This window comes from Vicia villosa, linkage group LG1, assembly GCF_029867415.1.
Source record: "Vicia villosa cultivar HV-30 ecotype Madison, WI linkage group LG1, Vvil1.0, whole genome shotgun sequence".
NCBI lineage: Eukaryota > Viridiplantae > Streptophyta > Magnoliopsida > Fabales > Fabaceae > Vicia > Vicia villosa.
In genome coordinates, this window is record NC_081180.1 from 196524194 (window position 1) to 196549459 (window position 25266).

A 25266-nucleotide genomic window follows, 5' to 3' on the forward strand; every position below is an offset into this window, starting at 1 on the left:
TGTCAAAACTAATTACGATGAGTTACAAAGGTAAAGGGAACGTATGAGAGTATATCATGGAAATGTCTCATCTTGCTTCAAAACTTAAGGCATTGAAGTTAGAACTTCCTGGGGACTTAATTGTGCACTTAGTTTTGATCTCTCTTCCTGCACACTTTGGGCAATTCAAAGTGAGCTACAACACTCAGAAGGACAAATGGTCCCTCAATGAGCTGATATCTCATTGTGTACAAGAGGAAGAGAGGCTGAAGAAAGATAAGACTGAAAGTGTGCATTTGGCTACTAACTCTCAATTCAAAAGGAAAAGAACTGCATGGAATTCTTTTCAAAACAAGAAGGCAAAGGAACAACCTAAGGAGTCCACTTGCTTCTTTTGCAAGAAAGCTGGACACATGAAGAAGGATTGTTCCAAGTACGCCACATGGCGTGTAAAGAAGAGTAATTTTCTCACTTTTATTTGTTCTAAAATTAATTTAGTTTCTGTACCTAAGGATACTTGGTGGGTAGATTCTGGTGCTACTACTCACATTAGTATGTCCATGCAGGGTTGCATGTGGAGCCGTCCGCCAAGTGATGCCAAAAGATTCATCTATGTGGGCGATGGCAATAAAGTTGCAGTAGAGGCTATAGGGACTTTTAGATTATTGTTAAAGATTAGTTTTCATTTGGATTTGGTTGAGACTTATGTTGCACCGTCTATTAGGAGGAATTTAATTTCTATTTCTGTTTTGGACAAATCTGGTTATGCTTGTTCATTTAGAAATAATAAATTTAGTCTCTCGTTTGATTCAAGTGTTATTGGTTGCGGGTCTTTAAACGATAATCTTTATATGCTTGAAATTTAACGTCCTTGTAACAAAATAATGCAAATAGAGTCACATGGTACAAAACGAAAATTAAATGAAAGTTCTGCCACTTTATGGCATAAGCGATTAAGACATATCTCTAAACAGAGAATTCAAAGGCTTGTGTTAGAGGGTATTATTGGACCCTTAGATTTGACAAACTTTCAAGTTTGTATACAATGCATTAAGGGTAAACAAACAAACAAAAGAAATTTTGATGCTGATAGAGCTAAAGATGTCTTAGAACTAATTCATACGAATATATATGGTCCTTTCCCTACGGGTTCATGGAATGGACAAAAGTATTTTATTACGTTCATAGACGACTACTCTAGATATGGCTATTTATACTTAATTCATGAGAAATCTCAGTCCTTAGACATGTTCAAGTCTTTCAAAGTTGAAGTTGAACTTAAGCTTGGAAAGAAAATTAAGGCCGTCAAATCAGATCGTGGTGGTGAATACTATGGTCGATATGATGGATCAGGGGAACAACGTCCTGGGCCCTTCGCGCTTTTCCTCAAGGAGTGTGGAATCGTTCCACAGTATACAATGCTGGGGAAACCCAACATGAATGAAGTTGCAGAACGACGAAATCGAACTCTTAAGGATATGGTGAGTAGTATGATTAGTCATTCTTCCCTACCAGAGTCACTCTGGGGAGAGGCATTAAAAACCGCAGTTTATATTCTTAATAGAGTACCTAGTAAAGTAGTAGCTAAAACCCCTTGTGAGTTATGGACTGGGAAAAAGCCCAGCATTAGGCACTTACACATTTGGGGATGTCCAGCTGAAGCGAGACCTTATAGGCCTCATGAAGGTAAGTTGGATGCAATTACTGTTAGTTGTTACTTTGTTGGGTACGCCGAATACTCTCGCAGGTACAAATTTTACAACCCCATCACTAGAACAATTTTTGAAACGGGAAATGCAAGATTCCTTGAGGATGTAGAGTTTGGAGGGGAATGAAGCATAAGGAGTGTTGTTTTTGATGAAGAAACTGTTACTGAGCATGAACAAGTTTCTGTACCTGTCATTCTACCAGTAATGGATCCAGAAACAAATCAAGATGTTATTCCTAACATCCCTCAAGAACAAGACAACACTGAGTTTCTTCCTCAAGCACCACCTATAGTTCAAACTCAACAACCTCAAGAGCAACCATTATTAAGAAGATCCATTAGAGAGAGGAGAAGTGAAATTCCAGATGATTATGTTGTATTTCTTCAGGAACATGGGGATGGCATTGGCTTGACTGAAGAAGATCTTATTAACTTTCGTCAAGCTATGCAGATTCCTAATTCTCTCAAGTGGATTGGTGCCATGAAGGATGAGATGAAATCGTTGGGTGACAATGATGTTTGGGATCTTGTTGAATTACCTGAAGGAAAGAAACCCATTTGTTGTAAATGAATATTTAAAGCCAAAAGGGATTCAAAGGTTAATGTTGAGAGATATAAAGCTTGTCTTGTCGCTAAAGGTTTTACTCAAAAGGAAGGCATTAATTACAAAGAGACTTTCTCTCCAGTTTCATCGAAAGACTCTTTTAGAACCATAATGACGTTAGTGGCTCATTTTGATTTGGAGCTGCATCAGATGGATGTTAAAACTGCGTTTCTAAATGGAAACATTGAAGAAACGATATATATGGTGCAACCAGAAAATTTTGTGACGGGAGATCCAAAGTCTATGGTTTGCAAACTTAACAAATCCATCTATGGCCTTTAACAGGCTTCTCGTCAATGGTATTTCCAATTTCATCAAGTAATATCCTCTTGTGGTTTTGAGGCTAATCCAGTTGATGACTGTGTATACCATAAGTTTAGTGGGAGTAAATTTATTTTCTTGGTATTATATGTAGATGATATCCTTTTGGTAAGAAACAATATATGCTTATTGCATGAAACCAAGAGATTCCTCACAACAAATTTTGAGATGAAAGATCTTGGAGACGCCTCCTTTGTCTTAGGAATCTAAATAATTAGAGACCGCTCTCAAGGTATCTTAGGATTATCGCAAAGGAGCTATATTGATACAGTTCTGGATAGATTCTCCATGAAAGATAGTAAACCAGGAGACACACCCGTTGCTAGAGGAGACAAATTCAGTCTCAAATAGTGCCCTATTATGAATCTCGAAAAGAAAGAGATGGATAAGATTCCTTACGCTTCAGTTGTAGGGAGTCTCATGTATGCTCAAGTTTGCACTCGTCCCGACTTGGCTTTCATTGTAGGAGTTCTTGGCAGATATTTGAGCAACCCTGGTATGCAGCAATGGACGGCAATAAAGCGTGTTTTATGCTACTCGAAGAGAACTAGAGATTTTGTGCTCACTTATCAGAAGTCGGATAACTTGGAGATCATTGGATATTCTGACTCTGATTTTGCAGGATTCCTAGACAACAAACGGTCCACGTCTGGTTATATCTTCCTCTTGGCTGGAGGAGCCGTCTCATAGAAGTCTACAAAACAGACTTTAATGGCTCCTTCCACCATGGCAGCGGAGTTTCTGGCTTGCTTTGAGGCATTAAATCATGCAACATGGTTGCAAAACTTTGTCACGAGCCTACGCGTCATTGGGATCATCCAGAGGCCTTTGAAGATTTATTGTGACAATAGTGCAGCTGTACTCTACTCAAACAACAACATGAGTGCTACAAAATCAAAATGTATTGATATCAAGTATCTTGTTGTGAAAAAAAGAGTCCATGAGAAACAGATTTTGATAGAACATATAGGGACAAATTTAATGCTAGCTGACCCACTAACCAAAGGCTTAACGCCTAAGTCTTTTCATGGGCCTGTTACTCACATGGGTCTTGGTTTTGATATTGCCTTGGACTAGTGGGAGTCTTACTTCTTTTTTGTTATATGTTCTATACTTTGGTTTCAGTTTTTTCGGAACAATCTATATTATATTTGAAATTCTGCAGAAATAAAGTTTATTAATCTTTATTGTTATAACATTATTTTTTGGTTATGTGCAAATATTTTGTTTTAAATTGCACTTAAGGAACTTTAGTTTTGATCTCACTAAAGACTTTAGTTGGACCAGTTGGAAATAGACATGATAAAGAGATCACATTGCATGAAATTTCCATACCACTCATCCATATCGATCTATTTTATCAAATGCATTGATGTGGTGGTCATCGGGGTTCCTTCACGTCTTAAGTTAGTGACGATAGCCGCGGTGGTCCCTTATTGATGTATGAGGTGAACTAGATTGTAAAGGAGAAATCTAAGGATAAATAGCATTCGGATGCGCGCCTAAAGAATAATGATATAATCATTAAGATATATTTCCCAAGTGGGAGATTGTTAGAATATTTTATTAAATAAAATATTTCAATAATATTATGTGGGCATATATATTTAAATTGATTATATTAGCTATTTATCAATATGAAGCTTTAATTGATTTAGTGGTCAAAATTATGTAATAAGGCTAATTAGTTTTCTATTTATATAATTAATTATTAATTAATTGATATGGGCCAAATTGGGTGGATGTCTGATGGCCCATTTCGGGATAATGGGAACCCTAATGGGCCATCACCTATATAATGGGCTATGATCCCCAATATATCAGTACGAAAAGCATTTTCACTCTCCCCCCGTCTGAAGAGTACTGAGGCGTGAGGAGTACTAGTTGAGGAAGAGCTATAACCAACGGGTAATTCTACAATGGATCCATGTATTCTTTGATTCCTTACTTTTCATTAATCTTTAATAGATCAATATGATAAATGATCCTATATTTATGTTCGTGTTCATATATGTATTTTATAGATTCCGCACTAAAGTGTTTATATGTTATAATCATTGTAAAGAACATGCTTAGGCGATTTTTCATACAATAACAACTTACATAAACACTTATTAGTTGATCCTGCTCCAAATGATCCGATGTTTTAAGCTTTGATGTATGCTGTTAAGACCCAAAATATATTAGTCCAGTTTAGTAAAGAATGTTATGCAATGCAGAAATACACTTCCATTACCTCTTCAGATTTGAAACTATTCCTTATTTTTTTACGGGTATCCTCGTGTACTTTGTAGCCAATGACAGATAGTCGGGCCTTATTATGCTGAAAAAAACTCTTATAGCCAACTCCTTTTTGAGAATTGCACCAAGTTCATAGGGGAATTCAAGAGGATCATCTTCATCGGACTAAATAAATAAAAAAAACCTTGATGAATAATGTGCTCTAATAGACATAAATGTAAAAAAAAAATTTATACTTCAATCAAAGACTTTTTCAGCTGAAGAGCTGACTTTCAACTAACTTCCCACAATCAACATCCCAAAAGATAAACTTGGAATTGAATTTACCGTTAGACGCCAAAACTGCTTAAGCCTACAACATTCATGACAAAATTAGCCTTGTGGCAAAATAAATTGGTAAGATAAGGATTATATACACAAAATACCTCGGGACTGGCTCTACAGATATGTGTTTGACATAATACATAAGTTTCCATCCTTTAAAGACACACTCCTTGTGCATTCAACATATCCAACATAATGCCATGTGGTCTCCTAACAAAATTACGATTGTTATAGAATAAACAGAATTGACACAAATACATAACATCACTAGTATTATGGGAAATTATAGATGGCTTACATGTTGCAAAATTGCAATATCCGAAAGGCTCAAAATTTCGGCTTTCCACACAAACTTATCAAACTCAGAAAATTGGGAGTTTTGTGTTGCGTCCACTTGCAGACTCGAAGACGACAACAATGGTAAATCATTTTTAAGGCTGCTAGGCATGAAAACACTTAAGTTATGCATTATTGATTGACAATTAGTTGAGAACAACATTCAAAATGAAAAAACAATGTATATAAAATATAGATTGTACCTTTCTTTAAGCTTGTTAATCTCCTCAATGCTAACATCATTAATCACCAATTTTGTGTCGTTCCATGCATTCGAAATACTCAACGGATAATCTCCTGCAATAATAAAAAAAAATTCATTGTAAGATATAATGAATTGATTAATAAAGAACACTTGTAAAGGGCAAACATAAAATGCAAACTTAGAGACATCAAACAGTTATACCTTGAGGCTTCTTAACCCTTGCATTAATTAGTAGAACAACGATATTGCCATCTTCCTTATGATTCATGTAATATTCGTAAAGTTGCACAACAAGTTTACCCCACATAGTACATTGAACAACTTCTTTGCTACATCCAAAAACATTTTAAAACAGTTAGTGGTTATTCCAATATATATATATATATATATATATATATATATATATATATATATTTATAGTAGATATTATCCTTATTAAACAAAATTATGAAGATAAAAAAATGCTATGGAAAATACCTCATGCCAGTCATTGTGAAAACAACATTGCTCTTATTGTTATCAACAATTATTTGGGACTGAGAGATCTCAGTTACTCCTCCAACAATATCTATAAAAAATGTTAAAGAATACAATCAAATAACCTTTCTGATAAACAAACTATAATCTAACGTAAGTTAGAATACATGTTTAACTCACCAACCAACACATTATACTTAAATCTTCCCTCAGTTATTAAATCCAACCCATGAATGTTAAGGTAGTTTACAGGAATATCAACCAGTTCTGTCTTTTTAACCGAAGTTGAACCACATAAAACCAATTTGAAACTATGCTTGGTAGACCTAAAAGAAAAATCATTGTTTGAAACCTTAAAATTTTGCATGATGTAAGAACATCCAACTTGAAGTTGCATCTTCAATTTTTGAACCAAAAAAGGAGGCACAATCCCTTGAATCATATCGAGCTACAAAAAAGACAAACAAAAAACTAATTAGATTTCACTAAACATCTTACAACAATATAGTACGGTGATGAACAAAAAGGTTTCCTTCGAATCAACCAAAATCATCTCCAACTGTTCTTTGGTTGAAGCATTGATAAGACTCCATAAATGTTTACAACTAACAACTATCTTCCATGAATCCTTTGAGTCATTGATATCTTTGACAGCTTCAATAGGTCTCGCCATAGTTCGATTTGTTTCTAATAAAAACAACAAAATCCAGTTAGAACGCATACAAACAATGAGAGAAAAAAATAGTTTCGTATAGGCAATGACCCTTTTCCGGATTCCACAATATCGGTGGTGATGTTGGAATAATTTTGTTGTGTGAAGAAAATCTTTAGTCATAATATTAATAATGTTGTGGGTATTAGGGTTTAAGGAAAATTGGTCGAATTTAATGGAGATAGGAAGTTGTGTGAATTTGAAAAATATCTTTTGGAATTCTTGAACCATTCGTGAATCTTCTTGAACCATTCATGAACGTGTAGTAAATATTTAGGGTTTAGGGTCGAACAATTCATTATGAGTTAGTGGAAGTGTTTAGTGGAACATCTAAGGCTATGTTTGGGAGTTTGGAGGGGAGAGAAGGGGAAGACTTCCGAAAATGAAATTTTAAAAAAATATAGAAAAATATTTTACATTTTTTGAAAAAATAATTTTGTTTAGAATGATAAAAGAGTCATTATCATTACTAAATTTTTAATTTTCAGAATACTATAACAACCTAAAAGATATTTGGAAAATTTATGTAAGCCATTCAAAGCCCTCCAAAACCCTCGTTCAATACAATTTTTGAGTTTCCCCATTTTATGAGGTTTTTGGTGTTATGAATAAACTCAAACCCTCCAAAACCCTCCTACCCAAAATCTTTTTAACCTTTCCACCTAATTCTTCCTATTTTTCAAAGCCCCCTCCCTCCCTTCCCCTCCAAACTCCCAAACATAGCCTAAAAATAAATAGAACAATTAAATATTAAATAAAATAAATAAAATATCTCACAAATTTTGTGGTGATGACAAATCAGCATCATTAATTGTCAAAACAATGTGGTGAGAGCATTGGTTAAAAAAAGACAAAGCTGCCATTGAAATCTGTCAAAGTAGTCTTGCTTAAGTGAGGTTAAATTTGATTTTTTTTTAGGTACTAATATTTTTATAGATGTATAATAAATAATAGATAGATAATTTATAATAGATATATGGAGCATATAAATTAGAAGGGCATATATAGAGCATATAATAAGAGATGAGATGAGTAAATATGAACCGTTAGATTAATAAAAAAAATATTAATAGCCACGTTAATTTAATTTAAGTGTGGGCAAGTGAAATTGTTCCTTCTTTCTGAAACAGCAGTACTCAGTTCATCCGCCCCTTTCCCCCCTGCCGGGCATAAACGCAGTGGTTTGTATCTCTGACACAGACACACAAGCTGTGCAATTCTCGCGATTACTTCTCCTACTACCAGCAGAATCCTAAATCCTCGTTTCTACAGTCGATTTTGATTGATGTGATTAAATTATGGAGAATTCCCAAGATCCTCAAACCCTTATAACTGGAAATCATAATGCTACTCAATGCTCTCAGTCTCTGCTACAATTTAACATTGATGCTGGCGCTCAGGATGCTGTTTTGCATGAACAAGTAGGTCTCTATCTCTTCTGTCTTTTACATTTACTTTTCTACACACAAATCATTCTAATTGTTTTCCATTTACTTTTCTATACATTAATCATTCTCATTGTTTCCATTTTCTTTAGGAACTTGCTACCCAAAATATCATAAGGACCCAGAGGTATGATTGCTTTATTTTTTACATGTTATGTTTTTGCGATTTCACATGCCAACTTAGGTTTTCTTATTGTGCAAATCTAATTTAGAGAGGTGGCAACTATCACATCATCTTCCAACCATAATTTAGACATATTCTCTGCCCGTCATCACCCCAATGCTTTGAAGGTTTGTCATATATCACCTTCTACTATTTCCTTATAAACATACATGCATGCAATTCCTCTTATTTATTTATCTATCAGGAACATCTCTTGAATATGGCCACTGAGCATAGGTCTGAAATAGCCGTTAAGCGTGGAAAAGCTGCACTTCCACAAGGTTTTTACCTGGATTTCTTATTTTATACTTCTCTACATCTCTATCTATCACAATACATTTTACATTAAATACACTTTGTATTCCACACAAATTATCCAACTCATATTTATGCCTTTATTTCTCTATCAGTCAACACAGAAATAGGCAATGGATATGGTGTACCTGGTGGAGGTGCCTATAATGATATTCACAAGCTTAACACTGATTCTGGTAAATATAATTCCAAAATTATTTTACTCATGCTGCTGCATCCTTTTGATATTGCAATAACTCAGCTTCATTGCTTCCAAAACTGTGGAGCAGATAACAGTGCATTCAGTCGGCCCGAATCTAAACTTGATAGATGTTTAGAGCAGACATCTGCAGGTAAAGAATTGCCTGAGTTCCTCAAGCACAAGTTAAGAGCTCGGGGTATTCTTAAACATGATATACATACCCAACATATTGTAAGAATATTGGTTTTAGCTAACCTTTGTTATTGTTATTCTTTCCCTCCACAAGATTTTGGTTTTTATTTATTTTATTTAATTTTTTCCATCTTTGGAAGCTGTGGTGATGTTCGAACTTTCAAAAATATTGTGCTTTAGAATTTGATTTTCAGTTCTCATGTTTCTTAGACATTTTAAACTGTATTGTTTTCAACCTGATAATTTAACTTACAAATTACTCATTCTTGAATTTCAGAAAGGTGCTTCAGCTGAACTTAGGGGAAATGAAAAGTTGCCTACAGGATGGGTATGTATCACTTGTTTTAAACATTTTCCTACAATGTAAAATTTCTTTGCATGTGTTGGGATCCTGAATGTGAATGTGGGCTCAAATGGGCTGATACCATATCAGCTGTCCAAGCTTATAGTGCGGGAAATTTAGTTGTATGGTGAATCCTGTTTTATCGAGACAGAGGGAGTGAGAGGGTATCTTGGAAATCATTGATGAGTTAGTTGAAGCAGAGTGTATTCTTCTCTCTATAAACATAGCTGGGGGAAGTGTGAATGATATTCTACTGATAGTATTTTCCATTTCCATGAATAATACTGATACATTTCCAATTATTTTCCTTTATTCACTGTTCTATCCATTAAATGCTTAATTTTATATTCTGGTTTTTACAACATGTCTTGTAAACAGCTATCCTAAACCTAATTACCGCAGTCCCATGTTTAGTAATCCCTGCAATCTTGTATAGAACTGTTTGAAAGACCCTAAAGGTATACATTTTTATTTGACTATTAGGTTTTGGTATTTAGATAGATTTAGAAGAGTATATCCCATCTTAGATTAGATTTGAAATTCATAATTAGGTCTAAAGGTATAGAGTTGCGGCCTATTCATCTCCCACTATGAGCTCAAATTACAAGAATTATCACTTCCTCTTCTTTATGATTTTTTTAATTTTATTTGTACCCTACTGTTTACTATCATATTAATTACAAGTTTGTCATGCAGGTGGAAGCAAAAGATCCGGGAAGTGGTGCATTTTACTATTATAATGAAAGTACCGGGAAGAGTCAATGGGTAAAACCTTGCGAAGCATCCTTAACTGAGCAATCAACAACGTTTTTGAATCTTACGGAAAATTGGGTGGAAGCATTGGACGAAACATCAGGTTCATCACATAAATATCCTGCTGTTACATTTTGTCATTTTATATAAAGTTCTATGATAGAAGCCAACTAATATATAAAAGAAAATAGGGAAAATCCCTTTGAATTATAACGTAAAGCGCTGATCTTCGAGGGTCTGCACTTCCCAATGCCAAAATGGCCTCTTTTCCTATCAAATTCCATGATGATAAACTCTACCTTATCTTCCTCTATTTATTCGAAACATAAACTGTTAGGAACCAATTCAAGAGAGAAGAGAAAAATATTATTAATGATAAAAAGAAACTATTACAAATAATTAATTCCCAATAAACCCAGAGCAAAGCTCCTCAAAGAAAGAAGGAATCCTCCCCTTGCCAAACCCTAAGTTTCTATTGCTAGTGATACTGTCTAATCCACTATTTTCCTCCCACAAACCTTATATACTCCCTTCACACGTAACTTTACCACTCTTTTTAACCAACTCACGTGTAACTTCCCCGTTATCTCTAACCAACTCACGTGTAACTTCCCCACTATCTCTAACCAACTTTCCTATCTATTTTGGGCCTCTTTCTCTTAATGGGTCCTATTAATGCCACCCTCTTATAAACAACCTCGTCCTCAAGGTTGGAAGTGACTCTTCTTGTTGCTAGGAGACCATTCAGTCTGCATGAGAAACAAATGAGAATCAAGCCATTGAAAATAGTGAGATTGGACATCAATTGCAACCAATATCTTGAGGACCAAAACTTCCCTCTATCGTATACCAAATTAAGTAACACCCAAATGCTAGAGGACCAAATATTCCCAAGTATAACAACCGTGTAATCCACCCACTTACCTGAGATTGGTTTTTCTGCCGTGTCATCTTTGTTGTGGATGAAACTAAAAACTCACTATCCCATAGTTCTTATTGTATTGGAACTTTCACATTTCGTTCAACATCCGGTGGCTTTGGCGGTTTGGTCATTGAAGAGTGTGTTGTCATCTTGGACTTGTTTTGATCGGTGTGAGTTGTAGTACTCGCAGTGGTAGTACCGTCACGGGTCGACCGACGTACGGAGGTTTCAATGATGGTCGCTTGTCTGATCTATGTGCACATTGTCTTTCCACGATTGAGGTTGGCATTCTTATATTCTCCGACTTTCCCGATTCGACCCACGCTTTGAATTCTTTCAAAGACTTGCTTCCTGTGATACTCGTATAGGGAGATTTCACCATTGATTGTGATGGTTCCTGCGGCTGCATCTTAATTTCAGGTGCTAGTTCTTTGATGGCCAGTTTCTCTCCTGCTATCATCAGTAGGTGCCATGATCTCCTTTTCTTCATTCCTTATGTCGACTAACGTATCAGCTTCCTCTATTACCGGTCTATCACAATCATCCTTTGACTCCTTATTGTTTTTTGTTATCTCATTAAGGAGGATCACTGTGATCCTCGCTTCGCTTTCTTGTTCCTCACTTTCTGCAACTTCAAGCATATCCCACAAGTTTGGGATAAATTTCTTAATAAAGCCCCTTTCAAAATTCTTCCAAGTTGCATTATGGTTGTCTTGCTTCCAAGAAGACCACCATAAGGAAGCTTCTCCTCTCAAAGCAAACTCAATTGCCTAGTCTTCTTTCATCTTCTCGTGAATCCGCTTGTTGACTTCAAAGTATCGATCCAATTGGATCAACCACTAGTAACCATCTTTAGTTCCATGAAAAATGGGAAGCAATTTCTCTGACATCACTGGCTCTTCCTCGATAGATCCGGTAGATCGAACCATTGTTAGGTACCAATTCAAGAGATAAGAGAAAAGTAATATTAATAATAAAAAGAAACTATTACATAGAATAAATTCCCTATAATCCCAGAGCAAGCTACTCAAATGAAGAAGAAATCCCCCTTGCCAAACCCTAAGGTTCTATTACAAATGACACTGCATAATCCACTATTTTCCTCTCACAAACCTCATATACTCCCTTCACATGTAACTTCCCCACTCTCTTTAACCAACTCACGTGTAACTTTTCCACTATCTCTAACAACTCACGTGTAACTTCTCCACTCTCTCTAACCAACTTCCCTTTCCATTTGGGCCTCTTTCTCTTAATGGGTCCTATTATAAACTTACATAATTAATAAAACATAACTACTCCTAATAATATAATATTTCTCCACTAACAACTCTTAATAATATAAAAATTGCTATTTAAAAACATAATTGTTGTGTCATATGAGAAGTCTAACAATACTCCACCCCTAAACATTCACCTTGTCCTCAAGGTAAAATATAATATGTATCCTCCAGGATCCCATAACTTGAAACTGAAAGATTGAGTTGTACATGAAATAGGAAAATTTCCCCCAGAATCAAATTTGCTTGCTAATGGCAGTCCTCTCGTGACCGTTTGTTGTTGTTGTGGGTTTAGTAGGAATTCTAGCCTGAGAGTTGTTACAGTTATGGGTTTTACTTTTATCAAGTATAAGCAATTTTGCAATTTCTAGAGTTGTTACAGTTATGGGTTTTACTTTTATCAAGTATAAGCAATTTTGCAATTTCTAATGTATCATGGATCTTGTTGCTGTTGCTGCTTTTTTTCCCCTCTTTCAATTGTAGTATGTATCAGTTGTTTCTTCTCAGACTTTTCAGCAATTCCTGCTACACAAATAAAGCTATCATCATCTGGTGATCTTAGTCCTAGAAAGAAAAGGAATTTACACAAACACAAGTACACCCACATCTATAGTTGGATATTGTTACGCTTGAAAGAAATCTAACCTTGGTAATGGAAACATTTAGTGGCTTGGTACTTGAAATTTTAATGCTTGTTCTAGTTCTTTCTTTTTTTTGAAACAGTTGATTGAAAGTAGAAAATCACAGAATTTGGATAATGCAACCTCTTATAAACAACATAAGAAAGCAATCATTAATCAAGATTGAAGAAAAAACACATTGTACAATTCCGCTCCTATTTGGGAATGAATAACAGACTGAGCAATCTTAAATTTTCCGGTGTTTGACCTTTTATTCATTTGACCTCTTTGCATATGCTTGGATTATGCAATTAGTAAATATACTTTTTTTCCTCGTGCAAATTCAGTTTGTGAAAACATTACAATTTTCCTAACGACCATCTATTATTTGCAATCAGGTTCAGTATATATTCTAGTTTGTTTGCAATCAGGTTCAGTATATTTTCTAGTTTGTTTGCAATCAGGTTCAGTATATTTTCTAGTTTGTACCTAAGAAAAACTAAAATATTTGAACACACGTGACAATGATCTTTTCATCTATGGAGTGGTTGGGTCAGGTTACCCATGGCTTGATTTTAATTTAATAAATATTAGAAGCACAATACATTACATATCTCTTATCTCCTTTTGCCCCCAGTTTATGAACTTTGTAAGTTATCTTATTTTCTTTTTTTTTGTTGCTGAAGGTCACAAGTATTACTACAATACAAAAACTCATGTATCACAATGGAAGCATCCAAATTCTGCTCAGGAAATTGTGTCAGTTGGTCACGTGGATGGCGGCCAATCATCTAATTTACAGAGGTGCATGGGCTGTGGTGGTTGGGGTGTAGGCCTTGTGCAAGCATGGGGTTACTGCAATCACTGCACGAGGTAGAGAGTCGTAACTCTTGCTTACATACGACTAGTTTATGATAATTCCTCTTCTTACACTGTTTCTGCTTGCCTGCATGTTTGTATTGAAGTTACTTTGATCGTACATTGATTGGTATCTGAAATATTCTGTATGTCTAGTCAGACTACACAAGGTTGTATTTACAATGTTTTTTTTACAAAAAATACAAGTTAATGTGACAGCATTAGCAGCTAACTACATGACATATTTTACACGTGACTAATTACACAAAGCATGTGGCTAATTCGAGGATTTAACTTGTCACCCTCAAGTTGTACCCGGCACCCTCCCTTTTCTAGTGCTTTTACATTAATACCCTCATGTATGTACCGGAAATTTTGAAAAGTACAAGTGATTACCGGAAATTTCGAGAGAATATCGAAAATTTGCATAAAGTTACGTTTTTTTTACCATGACAGATGGTAGATCACCGGAATTTTCAAATTTCCCGTATCGGAAATTTAATATTTCTGGACTAAATACATAAAATACCGGAAATATGAAATTTCCGGTTGATGCAAAAAATTTTTGGAAATTTGAAATTTCCGGGCATCAGTAACTTTTTTCCGTTACTTTTCTCGAATAACTGAGTCGATAAAAATGCTATCCGACTAAATCTATACATATAATAAATGTCATACATATAAAAATACAAAACAAATTAGGCTGACTTCCTAACTTCGCCTTCCCAATGACTAAAACGACCCGCATATGCTGATTCCCATGATTTTGCATCATCAGTACAGTTCTGTCTCCAACGGTCAGTGACGGGAGGTAATGGGCAATTAGGTTTCAACTTTACTCGAACCCAATGATTGTTGACAAAACTGACAACAATGATTTTATGCCCGCTCGTATACATAGGTGGAGTTAAGGCAAAAGGCAAAAATGTGATGTTAAGTCTCATGGAAAGGGAGACAAATACGACACTGAATTTAGAAGCAATAGGGTAACCCATATCAAGGATCATCATCCGCTCATCCATACCCTGCACACCCAAGTGGTCGACTCGTAACACATTCCTAAGTGTAGAGACCGTGTCATAGAACAACTTGAAAAACAATTGGGAGTGTTGATGAAATTGCGCATCTAACTGCGTTCATATCAAAGACCATGACTCTTTGCCCCATCCAAGTATAGCTGCAATAGAATGGAAACCACAATTTCCATCATCACCAACATCGATAATGTCATTGTTGATATTTGTAAATATAGTGTTAAGAATATTTGTATATAGAATAGTTCCACATCGACTATATTATGTAATTAGCTGTAATCTCTCTATATATAATAAAGTCTCCGTAGTGCTTTACAAGACACACGGTTTATTCAAATGCCTCTTAGTCTTTCGTATCTTAACATGGTATCTAGAACCTACTAAGAGGAAATTCTTCGCCGTGTTTTACCCGGTTGACCAACTGTCTTCCGGTGAGAAATTTTCTTCTGCAAACCGTGTCATCACTCCGGTTTGCCTTTTTTTCGGCGACTATATTGGTACTGTTCATCGCGCGTACTATTCGTCGCATCGTACTGTTCATTGACGCGGGACTGTTCACCAACCGTCACTGTTCACCGACGCGGTACTGTTCATCAAAAAAAAAATTTTTTTTTTTGGCTCAGTTTTTTCCTCTGATCGCAGATCCGCTCTCGGTTTATTCTTCCGGCTCGCAAAAATCTACCCTCCAGTTCAGACAGCCCTGTTCTTGTTAACTTGAAGCTATGGGAGACTCGTTTACTAAAGCTAATCCCATGTGAAAAACTAACCGGATCAGCAAACTATAACATATGGGCTCGTGCTGTCGATATGTGGTTTCACCGTCAGGGATTTGAAGAGCACCTAACCACAAAATTGTCTGCCGTTGCAACTGACAAACTCGCTAAATGGAAGAAAACTGATGCCTCTCTGTGTACTGTGTTGTGGTTTTCCATAGCACCTAACCTCCAAGCTCAGTACCAAGCCTACTCCACTTGTTATGAGGTATGGTAAAAGGCCAAGAAAGTCTTTTCCAACGACGTTCACTCTCTATACAGTGTCATCCACAAACTCAACACACTGACGTTGGAAAATATTGATGTGCAAGCTTATCTGAGTAAGCTTGATGCCTTGAAAGCAAGTTATGAAACCCTCATGCCTTACGCAAAAGATGCAACAGCTCATGCCGAACAGCAGAGTAAATATTTCATGGTCATGGCACTTAAAGGACTACCATCAGAACTCGAATCCGTTCGTAACCAGATTTTATCAGGTACTATTGTTCCTAGCTATGATACAGTTAGTGAACAACTGTTGCGCTTGGCTACACCTCATGAGTTTGGTCCGGTTTCTTCTCCATCTATTGCTGCTCCAACACCAGGTGACACTGCTGCCCTTGCATCTCTTGGAAACAATCAAAATCGCCTTCGAGGAGGGTCATCCAACTCCAAACCTCGTCCCAAGTGTGACCATTGTAATCGGCTTGGGCATACTATCGACCGTTGCTGGAAGCTGCATGGCAGACCTCCACGTCAGGTAAATGCAGCTCAAATTGATTATCACGATACTATGGAGACTTCACCTTCACTTCAAAATCCTACCCCAAGCTACAACGATTTTCTCAGGTGGTGTAAGACTAATCAGAACTCTGGTTCCACGGCTTCAGTTGCACACATTGGTAATTCATCTGTTTGCTCTCTCAATCATCTCCTTTTGGTCCTTGGGTCTTCGATTCTGGTGCGTCTGATCATGTTACCGATAATAAAGGTTTTTTCTCTTCCATCTCTACCTCTGGTTTCTTACCTAGTATAACCGCCGCAAATGATTCTCAAACCCAACCCCAAGGGATTGGTACTGTTCAAATCCTACAATCTCTCTCTGTTACTTCTGTCTTATATGTACCTAATTTTTCGTTTAATTTACTGTCAGTCAGTCGTTTAACTCGTGCCCTTAATTGTTCTATCACCTTTACTAATAGTGCTGTTACTTTGCAGGATCGGAGTTCGGGGAAGACAATTGGCGTCGGATGTGAGTCTCAAGGCCTATACTACTTCTCTGCGTCATCCACCACATGCTCTGCCACATATTCTCCACTCATTATACATGCGCAGTTAGGTCATCCAGGTCTTCCCAAGCTCCAAAAGATGGTGTCCAGCTTATCTAAATTATCTAGTTTACATTGTGAGTCTTGTCAGTTAGGGAAACATACTCGTAGTCACTTTCCCAATCGAGTCAATAAACGGGTTGCGTCCCCTTTTGCTTTAGTTCACTCCGATGTTTGGGGTCCTTCGCGTACTGAGTCTACCTTTGGATCTAGGTATTTTGTCACTTTTATTGATGATTTTTCACGTTGCACGTGGCTATTTTTAATGAAAGAACAAATCAAAATTGTTTTCTATTTTTGAAATTTTTTATCAAGAAATAAGAATCCAATTTGGCTTGTCTATCCGTACCTTAAGAAGTGACAATGCACGCGAATATTTATCTCAACAATTTCAAATTTTTATGTCATCCAATGGTATTTTGCACCAAACATCTTGTCCTCATACACCTCAACAAAATGGGGTAGCCGAACGTAAAAATCGGCTTCTCGTAGAAACCACTCGGACCCTACTTCTCCATGGTAATGTTCCTCTCCGGTTTTGGGGGGATGCGGTGCTCACGGCATGTTACCTCATTAATCGCATGCCCTCATCTGTCCTTAATAATAAAATCCCTCACTCAATCCTGTTTCCAAACTCTTCTCTTCACCCAGTTCCTCCTCGAGTTTTCGGGTCTACGTGTTTTGTACACAATCTCTCCCCTGGTCTTGATAAACTATCAGCTCGATCACTAAAGTGTATCTTTCTTGGTTATCATCGATCCCAAAAGGGATATCGTTGCTACTCACATACTCTACAACGATACCTCGTATCGGCCGATGTTACCTTCTTCGAGTGAATTCCAAACTTCGAGTCCAGCCAAGTAACTCCGGAACCCCTTCAGGAAAGTACTCCTACACCTCTTCCGGAAGTCTCATTTCCCCTTATCCCCCACCATTCTAGCCTTACGGTTGACCCTCCCACTACTCGCCCATTTCAAACATATCAGCGTCGCCAACCCACTTCTGTCCTACCTATTCCTGAGGCAGTACCTGTCCCTGAGGTCATTGCAGACTCTCCTCCGACGCCTTCGCCATTACCGGATCCGATCTCGCAACCTGAGTCCGATCTTCCGATTGCTCTTCGAAAAGGTATACGTCAAACACGAAATCCTTCTCCACATTATATTCATTTATGTTATCATCGTCTTTCTCCTTTGCAGTACTTGCTTGTCTTCTTTGTCTTCTGTTTCTATTCCTAACACTCCAGGTGAAGCATTATCTCACCCTGAGTGGAGGCAAGCAATGATTGACGAAATGTGTGCTCTTCAAAGCAGTGATACTTGGGAACTGGTTCATCTACCCCCTGGGAAATCGTTAGTAGGTTGTCGTTGGCTTTACTCAGTGAAGGTTGGTCCAGATGGTAAGATTGATCGTTTTAAAGCTCGTTTGGTAGCCAAAGGATACACTCAGATTTTTGGGTTGGATTATAGTGATACTTTCTCGCCTGTAGCCAAGATGGCATCTGTTCGACTTCTTCTAGCCATTGCAGCCATTCGACACTGGCCTCTTCATCAACTTGACATCAAAAATGACTTTTTACATGGTGATCTTGAAGAGGAAGTATATATGGAGCAACCACCTAGGTTTGTTGCTCAGGGGGAGTCCTCACAAATGGTTTGTAGGCTACACATGTCTCTTTATGGTCTTAAACAGTCTCCGAGAGCTTGGTTTGGCAGATTCAACACTGTAGTACAACAGTTTAGTATGGTCCGTAGTGAAGCTGATCACTCTGTGTTTTATCGTCACTCTGCCCAAGGGTGTATCTATCTTATTGTATATGTGGATGATATTGTGATAACTGGCAGTGATCATCAAGGAATACTCCAGTTGAAACAACATCCCTCGAATCAATTTCAAACAAAAGATCTTGGTAAACTCTGCTATTTCTTGGGAATTGAGGTGGCCCAATCTAAAGATGGCTTGGTGATATCCCAGCGGAAATATGCTATGGATATTCTGCAAGAAACAGGGTTGTTGAACGCTAAACCAGCTGATACTCCTATGTATCCAAGTGTCAAATTGCTACCCAATCAGGGGGAGCCTGATAGAAACAAAAATGATGAAGTGGGCCTTGAGGAGAATTATAAGCCCAAGATTTGGAGAGTTTACGAGAGGAAACATGGGAAGGGAATGAAAGATGCTGAGCTGGCAAAAGGGTGACGCGGAACACGTGAAGTTAGTTAGTATTTAGTATGGGGACGAATGAGAGAAGGAATTATCTGAGAATTTGTGATTTGGAGAGAGAAAAGAGATCTCCTAGTGGTGAGGGAAGCCGTTAGTGCTTTGGGTTGATAGCTTTCACTATCAATACATTCTATCTTTGTTTTATCTGTAATTTGTCATCTTTTTTCCATCAATACAGCTACAGCTTTTCTCTTTTTTCTGTGTTATTCTGCATTTTTGTTATATAACCCATCAATTGGTCCGACCTGCCGGATCAAAACACACAGTGTGACGAAGATTGTTCATGACAAGGATGGGTGACAGAATTGAAGCTCTGGAAACACAGGTTGAGAATGTGACAATGACGCTGCAAGAGCTTGCTTTGCAAATGCAACAACACGCTCAACAAATGCAACAACAGAGCATTATCCTGACAGAATTAAGCAAGCAGATTGGAAAGAAGACAGTGATGCAGGGGGAGAACTCTATGGAGGATTCATCACAGAGTGAGTCTCGTTTTGCTGGGAAGAAGGTGAAACTACCCGTGTTTGAAGGTGATGATCCTGTAGCGTGGATTACGCGCGCGGAGATTTATTTTGATGTTCAAAATACTTCAGAGGAGATGAAGGTGAAGTTGTGTCGCCTGAGTATGGAGGGAGCGACGATTCATTGGTTTAACTTGCTCTTGGAAACAGAGGACGATCTATCGTGGGAAAAACTAAAGAAAGCATTAATTGCTCGATACGGAGGCAGACCGCTGGAAAATCCTTTTGAAGAATTGTCAACGTTGAGACAAACAGGGAGTGTGGAAGAATTTATCGAAGCGTTTGAACTCCTCTCGTCGCAGGTGGGACGACTCCCAGAGCAGCAATACCTAGGGTACTTTATGAGTGGGTTGAAAGCCCAAATTCGAAGGAGAGTGAGAACTTTGAATCCTCAAAATCGAATGCAAATGATGAGGATGGCAAAGGATGTTGAGGACGAGCTGAAGGAAGAGGACGACGATGGTGAAAGACATTATGGGAAGAAGGCGGTGGGAGATCGTTTGGGCCGAAATGAATGGAGTGGGTCGGCGTCCAAATTCCGGAGCGGGTTAAATCAGGCCCACAAAGATTCTACCCGATTCTCAAATTCGGGTTGGAGCAACCCGGGGCAGAAAACGGGTTCAACTGGGCCAAACCTTATTTCCACATCATCTTTGAGTTCAACGGGAAAGAAAGGGGAAAACGACCGTCGCACGCTAGTTTCAGAACGGTGGAAGGGAGTTCGGAGTCTTCAAAACGATGAAATGGCGGAACGTCGAGCTAAGGGATTATGTTTCAAATGTGGAGGAAAATTCCATCCCACTCTTCACAAATGTCCTGAACGTTCCATGCGTGTCCTCATTTTGGGAGAAGGTGAAGGGGTGAATGAAGAAGGTGAGATTGTTTCCATTGAAACTGTTGAGAATGAGGAAGAAGACGAAGATGTAGAAGCTGAATGCAAAATTATTGGAGTGTTGGGAAGTATGGGAGAATTTCACACGATGAAGATAGGTGGAAAAATTGCCGGCATCGAAGTGGTGGTCTTAATTGATAGTGGAGCTAGCCACAACTTCATATCCCCAAAAATAACCACTGCATTAGGGTTACAAATTACCCCTATGGCAGCTAAAACGATCAGATTGGGAGATGGTCACAAGGTTTTGTCTAAAGGATTATGTGAGGGAGTTAGGATCAGTTTGGGTTCTCAAATATTTGTAATTGATGCTTTAGTGTTGGAGTTGGGAGGGTTGGATGTGGTGTTAGGGGTATCATGGTTGAGTACTCTCGGGAAAGTGGTAGTGGACTGGAAGGATCTTTCTATGCAGTTTTTATATGAGGGAAATATGATTAATTTGCAAGCTCAAGGTAGGTTACAAGGTAAACAAGGGTGTTTACAATCTTTCTTGGAGGATAAACACAGGAGAGGTGGTGAAGATTGGTGGTGGACTAATCATGATGAAGTAGAGGCAACATCAGAAGCTGGGCATGAAGAAGTGACTAAGCTGTTGGGTAAATTTTTTGATGTGTTCCAAGAGAAAATAACACTGCCTCCTGAAAGAAAACAGGTGCATCAGATCAAGTTAATCCCAGAGCATGGTCCTATTAATGTGAGGCCATATAGATATCCACATCACCAAAAGGAAGAAATTGAAAGACAAGTGACAGAGCTGTTGACTGCGGGAGTGATTAGACCAAGCATGAGTGCTTTTTCTAGTCCGGTAATCTTAGTCAAGAAGAAAGATGGGTCGTGGCGTATGTGTGTGGATTATAGAGCCTTGAACAAAGCTACTGTCCCAGATAAGTACCCCATCCCTATTGTTGATGAATTGTTAGATGAGTTGTATGGGGCAACAATTTTTTCTAAGATAGATCTAAAATCTGGTTATCATCAGATTTGTGTCCATGAAAACGATGTTGAGAAGACTGCTTTTAGGACTCATAATGGGCACTATGAATACCTTGTTATGCCTTTTGGATTAATGAATGCTCCAGCCACATTCCAAGCAACAATGAATGATATTTTTAGACCCTATCTTAGAAGTTTTGTGTTGGTATTCTTTGATGACATCCTTGTTTATAGCCGGAATGAAACTGAACACTTAGAGCACTTGAAGCAAGTGTTGACAGTTTTAAAATTGCATTGCTTTGTTGCTAACAAGGCAAAGTGCAAATTTGGATGTAAACAAATTGATTACCTGGGTCATATAATTTCTGGTGAGGGTGTAGCAGTAGATCCAGGGAAGATCAGGTGTGTTTTGGAGTGGCCTGAACCTAAGAATGTCAAAGGAGTACGTGGGTTTTTAGGTCTCACGGGCTATTACAGAAAATTCATCAAGGATTATGGTAAAATTGCTAAACCCTTGACTGAATTGACTAAGAAGAATAACTTTATTTGGGGTAAAGATGCTCTGGAGGCTTTCAATCATCTGAAGCAAATCATGACTACAGCTCCAGTACTAGTGTTACCTGATTTCTCTATTCCTTTTGAAGTCGAATGTGATGCGGCAGGGAGAGGAATTGGTGCTGTCTTGATGCAGCAGAGACAACCTATAGCTTTCTTTAGCAAAGCTTTATCTGAGGTCAATTTAACAAAATGTGTGTATGAAAAGGAGCTTATGGCTTTAGTCTTAGCCATTCAACACTGGAGGCACTATCTGTTGGGCAGGCCCTTTGTGGTTTACACTGACCATAAAAGTTTGAAACATTTTTTACAACAAAGGCTGACATCACCTGATCAACAATGCTGGTTGGCCAAGCTTTTGGGCTATCAATTTGAGGTTAAATATAAGCCTGGGTTAGAGAATAAGGCTGCAGATGCTCTGTCAAGATGCCATGGTGATATGGAATTTTCTGCTTTGTTGTCTTATCCTACTTGGCTGGATGGAGAGAAGCTGTTGCAGGAAGTCTGACAGGACACAATGCTTCAGAAGACAGTAAAAGAACTTCTAATGAATCCGGATATGAAGGCTGGTTTCACTGTGCAGCAAGGTATTTTGTTCTATCAAGGCCGTTTGGTGTTGTCTCCTAATTCACCTTCTATTCCTCTACTTTTGAAAGAGTTTCACGAGACACCTATGGGAGGTCATTCGGGGTTTTTGAGAACTTATAGAAGGTTAGCAGCAAACTTGTATTGGCCAGGAATGCAGAGAAGGGTCAGGGACTTTGTGAGGGCATGTGATATATGTCAAAGACAGAAATATGCAGCTACTTCACCTGGGGGATTGTTACAACCCTTGCCAATTCCCAATGCCATTTGGGAGGACCTTTCAATTGACTTTATAACTGGTCTTCCAAAGTCTAGAGGGTTTGAAGCTGTTTTGGTAGTGGTTGATAGACTCTCAAAGTATAGCCACTTTTTATTATTGAAGCATCCTTACACGGCCAAATCTGTCGCTGAACTGTTTGTTAGGGAGGTTGTACGATTGCATGGGATTCCTATGACCATTATCAGTGACAGAGATCCTATATTTGTGAGTCATTTTTGGTTGGAGTTATTTAAGTTACAAGGAACTCAGCTAAACATGAGTTCTGCCTATCATCCTGAGACGGATGGGCAAACTGAGGTTACTAATCGTTGTTTAGAGAGCTATCTGCGCTGTTTTGCCTCTGAACAACCAAAGACTTGGTCGTATTGGATTCCATGGGCTGAATTTTGGTATAACACCACATTTCATGTATCTATAGGGAGGACACCTTTTGAGGTCGTATATGGTAGGCAACCACCGAGTATCATTCGTTTCCTAAGCAATGAGACTAAGGTGGCTGCTGTGGCATTGGAATTAAGTGAAAGAGACGAGGCTCTAAATCAGTTGAAGGCTCATTTGTTGAGAGCACAACAACAAATGAAAAAGTACGCCGATAAGAAGAGAAGGGAAGTGAAATTCAATGTGGGTGAATGGGTCTTTCTCAAATTAAGACCTCACCGGCAACAATCCGTTGTAAAAAGGATTAATGCTAAGCTTGCTGCACGGTTTTATGGCCCTTTCAAGATTATAACTCGGGTGGGGGAAGTTGCCTATAAGTTACAGTTACCAGAACAGTCTAAGATACACCCTGTTTTTCATGTGTCTTTATTAAAAAAAGCCATTGGAAATTATTCTGTGTTAGGAGAACTTCCCAGGGAACTAGAGGTTGGCCCTGCTGATGACATATATCCATAGAAGGTTATTGGTGCTAGGCTGATCACACAGGGGGGTGTCTCAATTCCGCAGAGCCTTATTCAATGGAAGAATAAGTCAAGTGATGATGTTACTTGGGAAGACGATGCTGTCATACGAGGACAATTTCCAGATTTTAGCCTTGAGGACAAGGCTGTGTTTAAGGAGGGTGGTATTGATAGAAACAAAAATGATGAAGTGGGCCTTGAGGAGAATTATAAGCCCAAGATTTGGAGAGTTTACGAGAGGAAACGTGGGAAGGAATGAAAGATGCTGAGCTGGCAAAAGGGTGACGCGGAACACGTGAAGTTAGTTAGTATTTAGTATGGGCACGGATGAGAGAAGGAATTATCTGAGAATTTGTGATTTGGAGAGAGAAAAGAGATCTCCTAGTGGTGAGGGAAGCCGTTAGTGCTTTGGGTTGATAGCTTTCACTATCAATACATTCTATCTTTGTTTTATCTGTAATTTGTCATCTTTTTTTCCATCAATACAGCTACAACTTTTCTCTTTTTTCTGTGTTATTCTGCATTTTTGTTATATAACCCATCAGAGCCTCTATCTGATCCAGGAAGGTATAGGAGATTGTTTGGAATGTTGAATTATCTCACAGTCACTCGTCCGGACATCTCTTTTGCAGTTAGTGTGGTAAGCCAGTTCTTAAATTCTCCTTGCCAAGAACACATGGATGCTGTTGTCCGGATTCTGAGATACATCAAGTGTGCTCCAGGAAAAGGTCTCGTGTACGAAGATAAAGGACATACTCAGATAGTTGGATACTCTGATGCTGATTGGGCAGGGTCACCCATTGATAGACGATCCATTTCTGGGTATTGTGTACTTGTTGGAGGAAACCTTATATCCTGGAAAAGTAAGAAACAAAATGTAGTTGCAAGATCAAGTGCCGAGGCAGAGTATAGGGCCATGGCAATGGCAACATGCGAACTCATTTGGTTAAAACAGTTACTCAAAGAACTTCAAATTGAAGAAGCAAGATCAATGACACTTATTTGTGATAATCAAGCTGCATTGCACATTGCTTCAAATCCAGTCTTCCATGAAAGAACCAAACATATTGAGATAGACTGTCACTTTGTCAGAGAGAAGATTGAATCAGGCGAAATTGTTACAAGTTTTGTCAACTCCAATGATCAATTAGCAGATGTGTTTACAAAATCCCTGCGAAGTCCCAGAACTAATTATATATGTGGCAAGCTTGGTGCATTTGACTTATATGCTCAAGCTTGAGGGGGAGTGTTGATATTTGTAAATATAGTGTTAAGAATATTT

General features: G+C 38.1%; 4 protein-coding genes across 5 annotated transcripts in view; 3 read left to right on the forward strand and 1 right to left on the reverse strand.

Moving 5' to 3' along the window:
- The first annotated feature begins 2972 nt into the window (after positions 1–2972).
- On the forward strand, positions 2973–3302 carry LOC131662266 (secreted RxLR effector protein 161-like). Its single transcript, XM_058932007.1, has one exon. It carries the CDS (start codon positions 2973–2975, stop codon positions 3300–3302), a length of 330 nt encoding a protein of 109 aa, XP_058787990.1.
- Positions 3303–3720: 418 nt separating this feature from the next.
- On the reverse strand, positions 3721–6868 carry LOC131662273 (uncharacterized). The gene is made up of 9 exons (XM_058932017.1): positions 6740–6868; positions 6376–6643; positions 6196–6286; positions 5920–6047; positions 5717–5810; positions 5476–5614; positions 4884–5018; positions 4716–4775; positions 3721–3771 (listed from the first exon to the last, which is right to left on the reverse strand). The coding sequence occupies exons 1-9, from the start codon at positions 6866–6868 to the stop codon at positions 3721–3723; spliced, it is 1095 nt and encodes a 364-aa protein (XP_058788000.1).
- Positions 6869–7997: 1129 nt separating this feature from the next.
- The window catches only part of LOC131644774 (uncharacterized), a 32280-nt gene continuing 15011 nt past the window's right edge, over positions 7998–25266 (forward strand). For both annotated transcript variants that reach the window (XM_058915364.1, XM_058915365.1), the window contains exons 1-9: positions 7998–8328; positions 8445–8479; positions 8565–8643; positions 8721–8796; positions 8926–9006; positions 9100–9242; positions 9481–9531; positions 10243–10402; positions 13808–13994. In XM_058915364.1, coding sequence (XP_058771347.1) covers positions 8206–8328; positions 8445–8479; positions 8565–8643; positions 8721–8796; positions 8926–9006; positions 9100–9242; positions 9481–9531; positions 10243–10402; positions 13808–13994 — 935 coding nt within the window. In that variant the 5' untranslated portion in view covers positions 7998–8205. The remainder of the gene's footprint in view (positions 8329–8444; positions 8480–8564; positions 8644–8720; positions 8797–8925; positions 9007–9099; positions 9243–9480; positions 9532–10242; positions 10403–13807; positions 13995–25266) is intronic.
- On the forward strand, positions 19331–22728 carry LOC131644773 (uncharacterized). The gene has a single exon (XM_058915363.1). It carries the CDS (start codon positions 19600–19602, stop codon positions 22726–22728), a length of 3129 nt encoding a protein of 1042 aa, XP_058771346.1. The 5' UTR covers positions 19331–19599.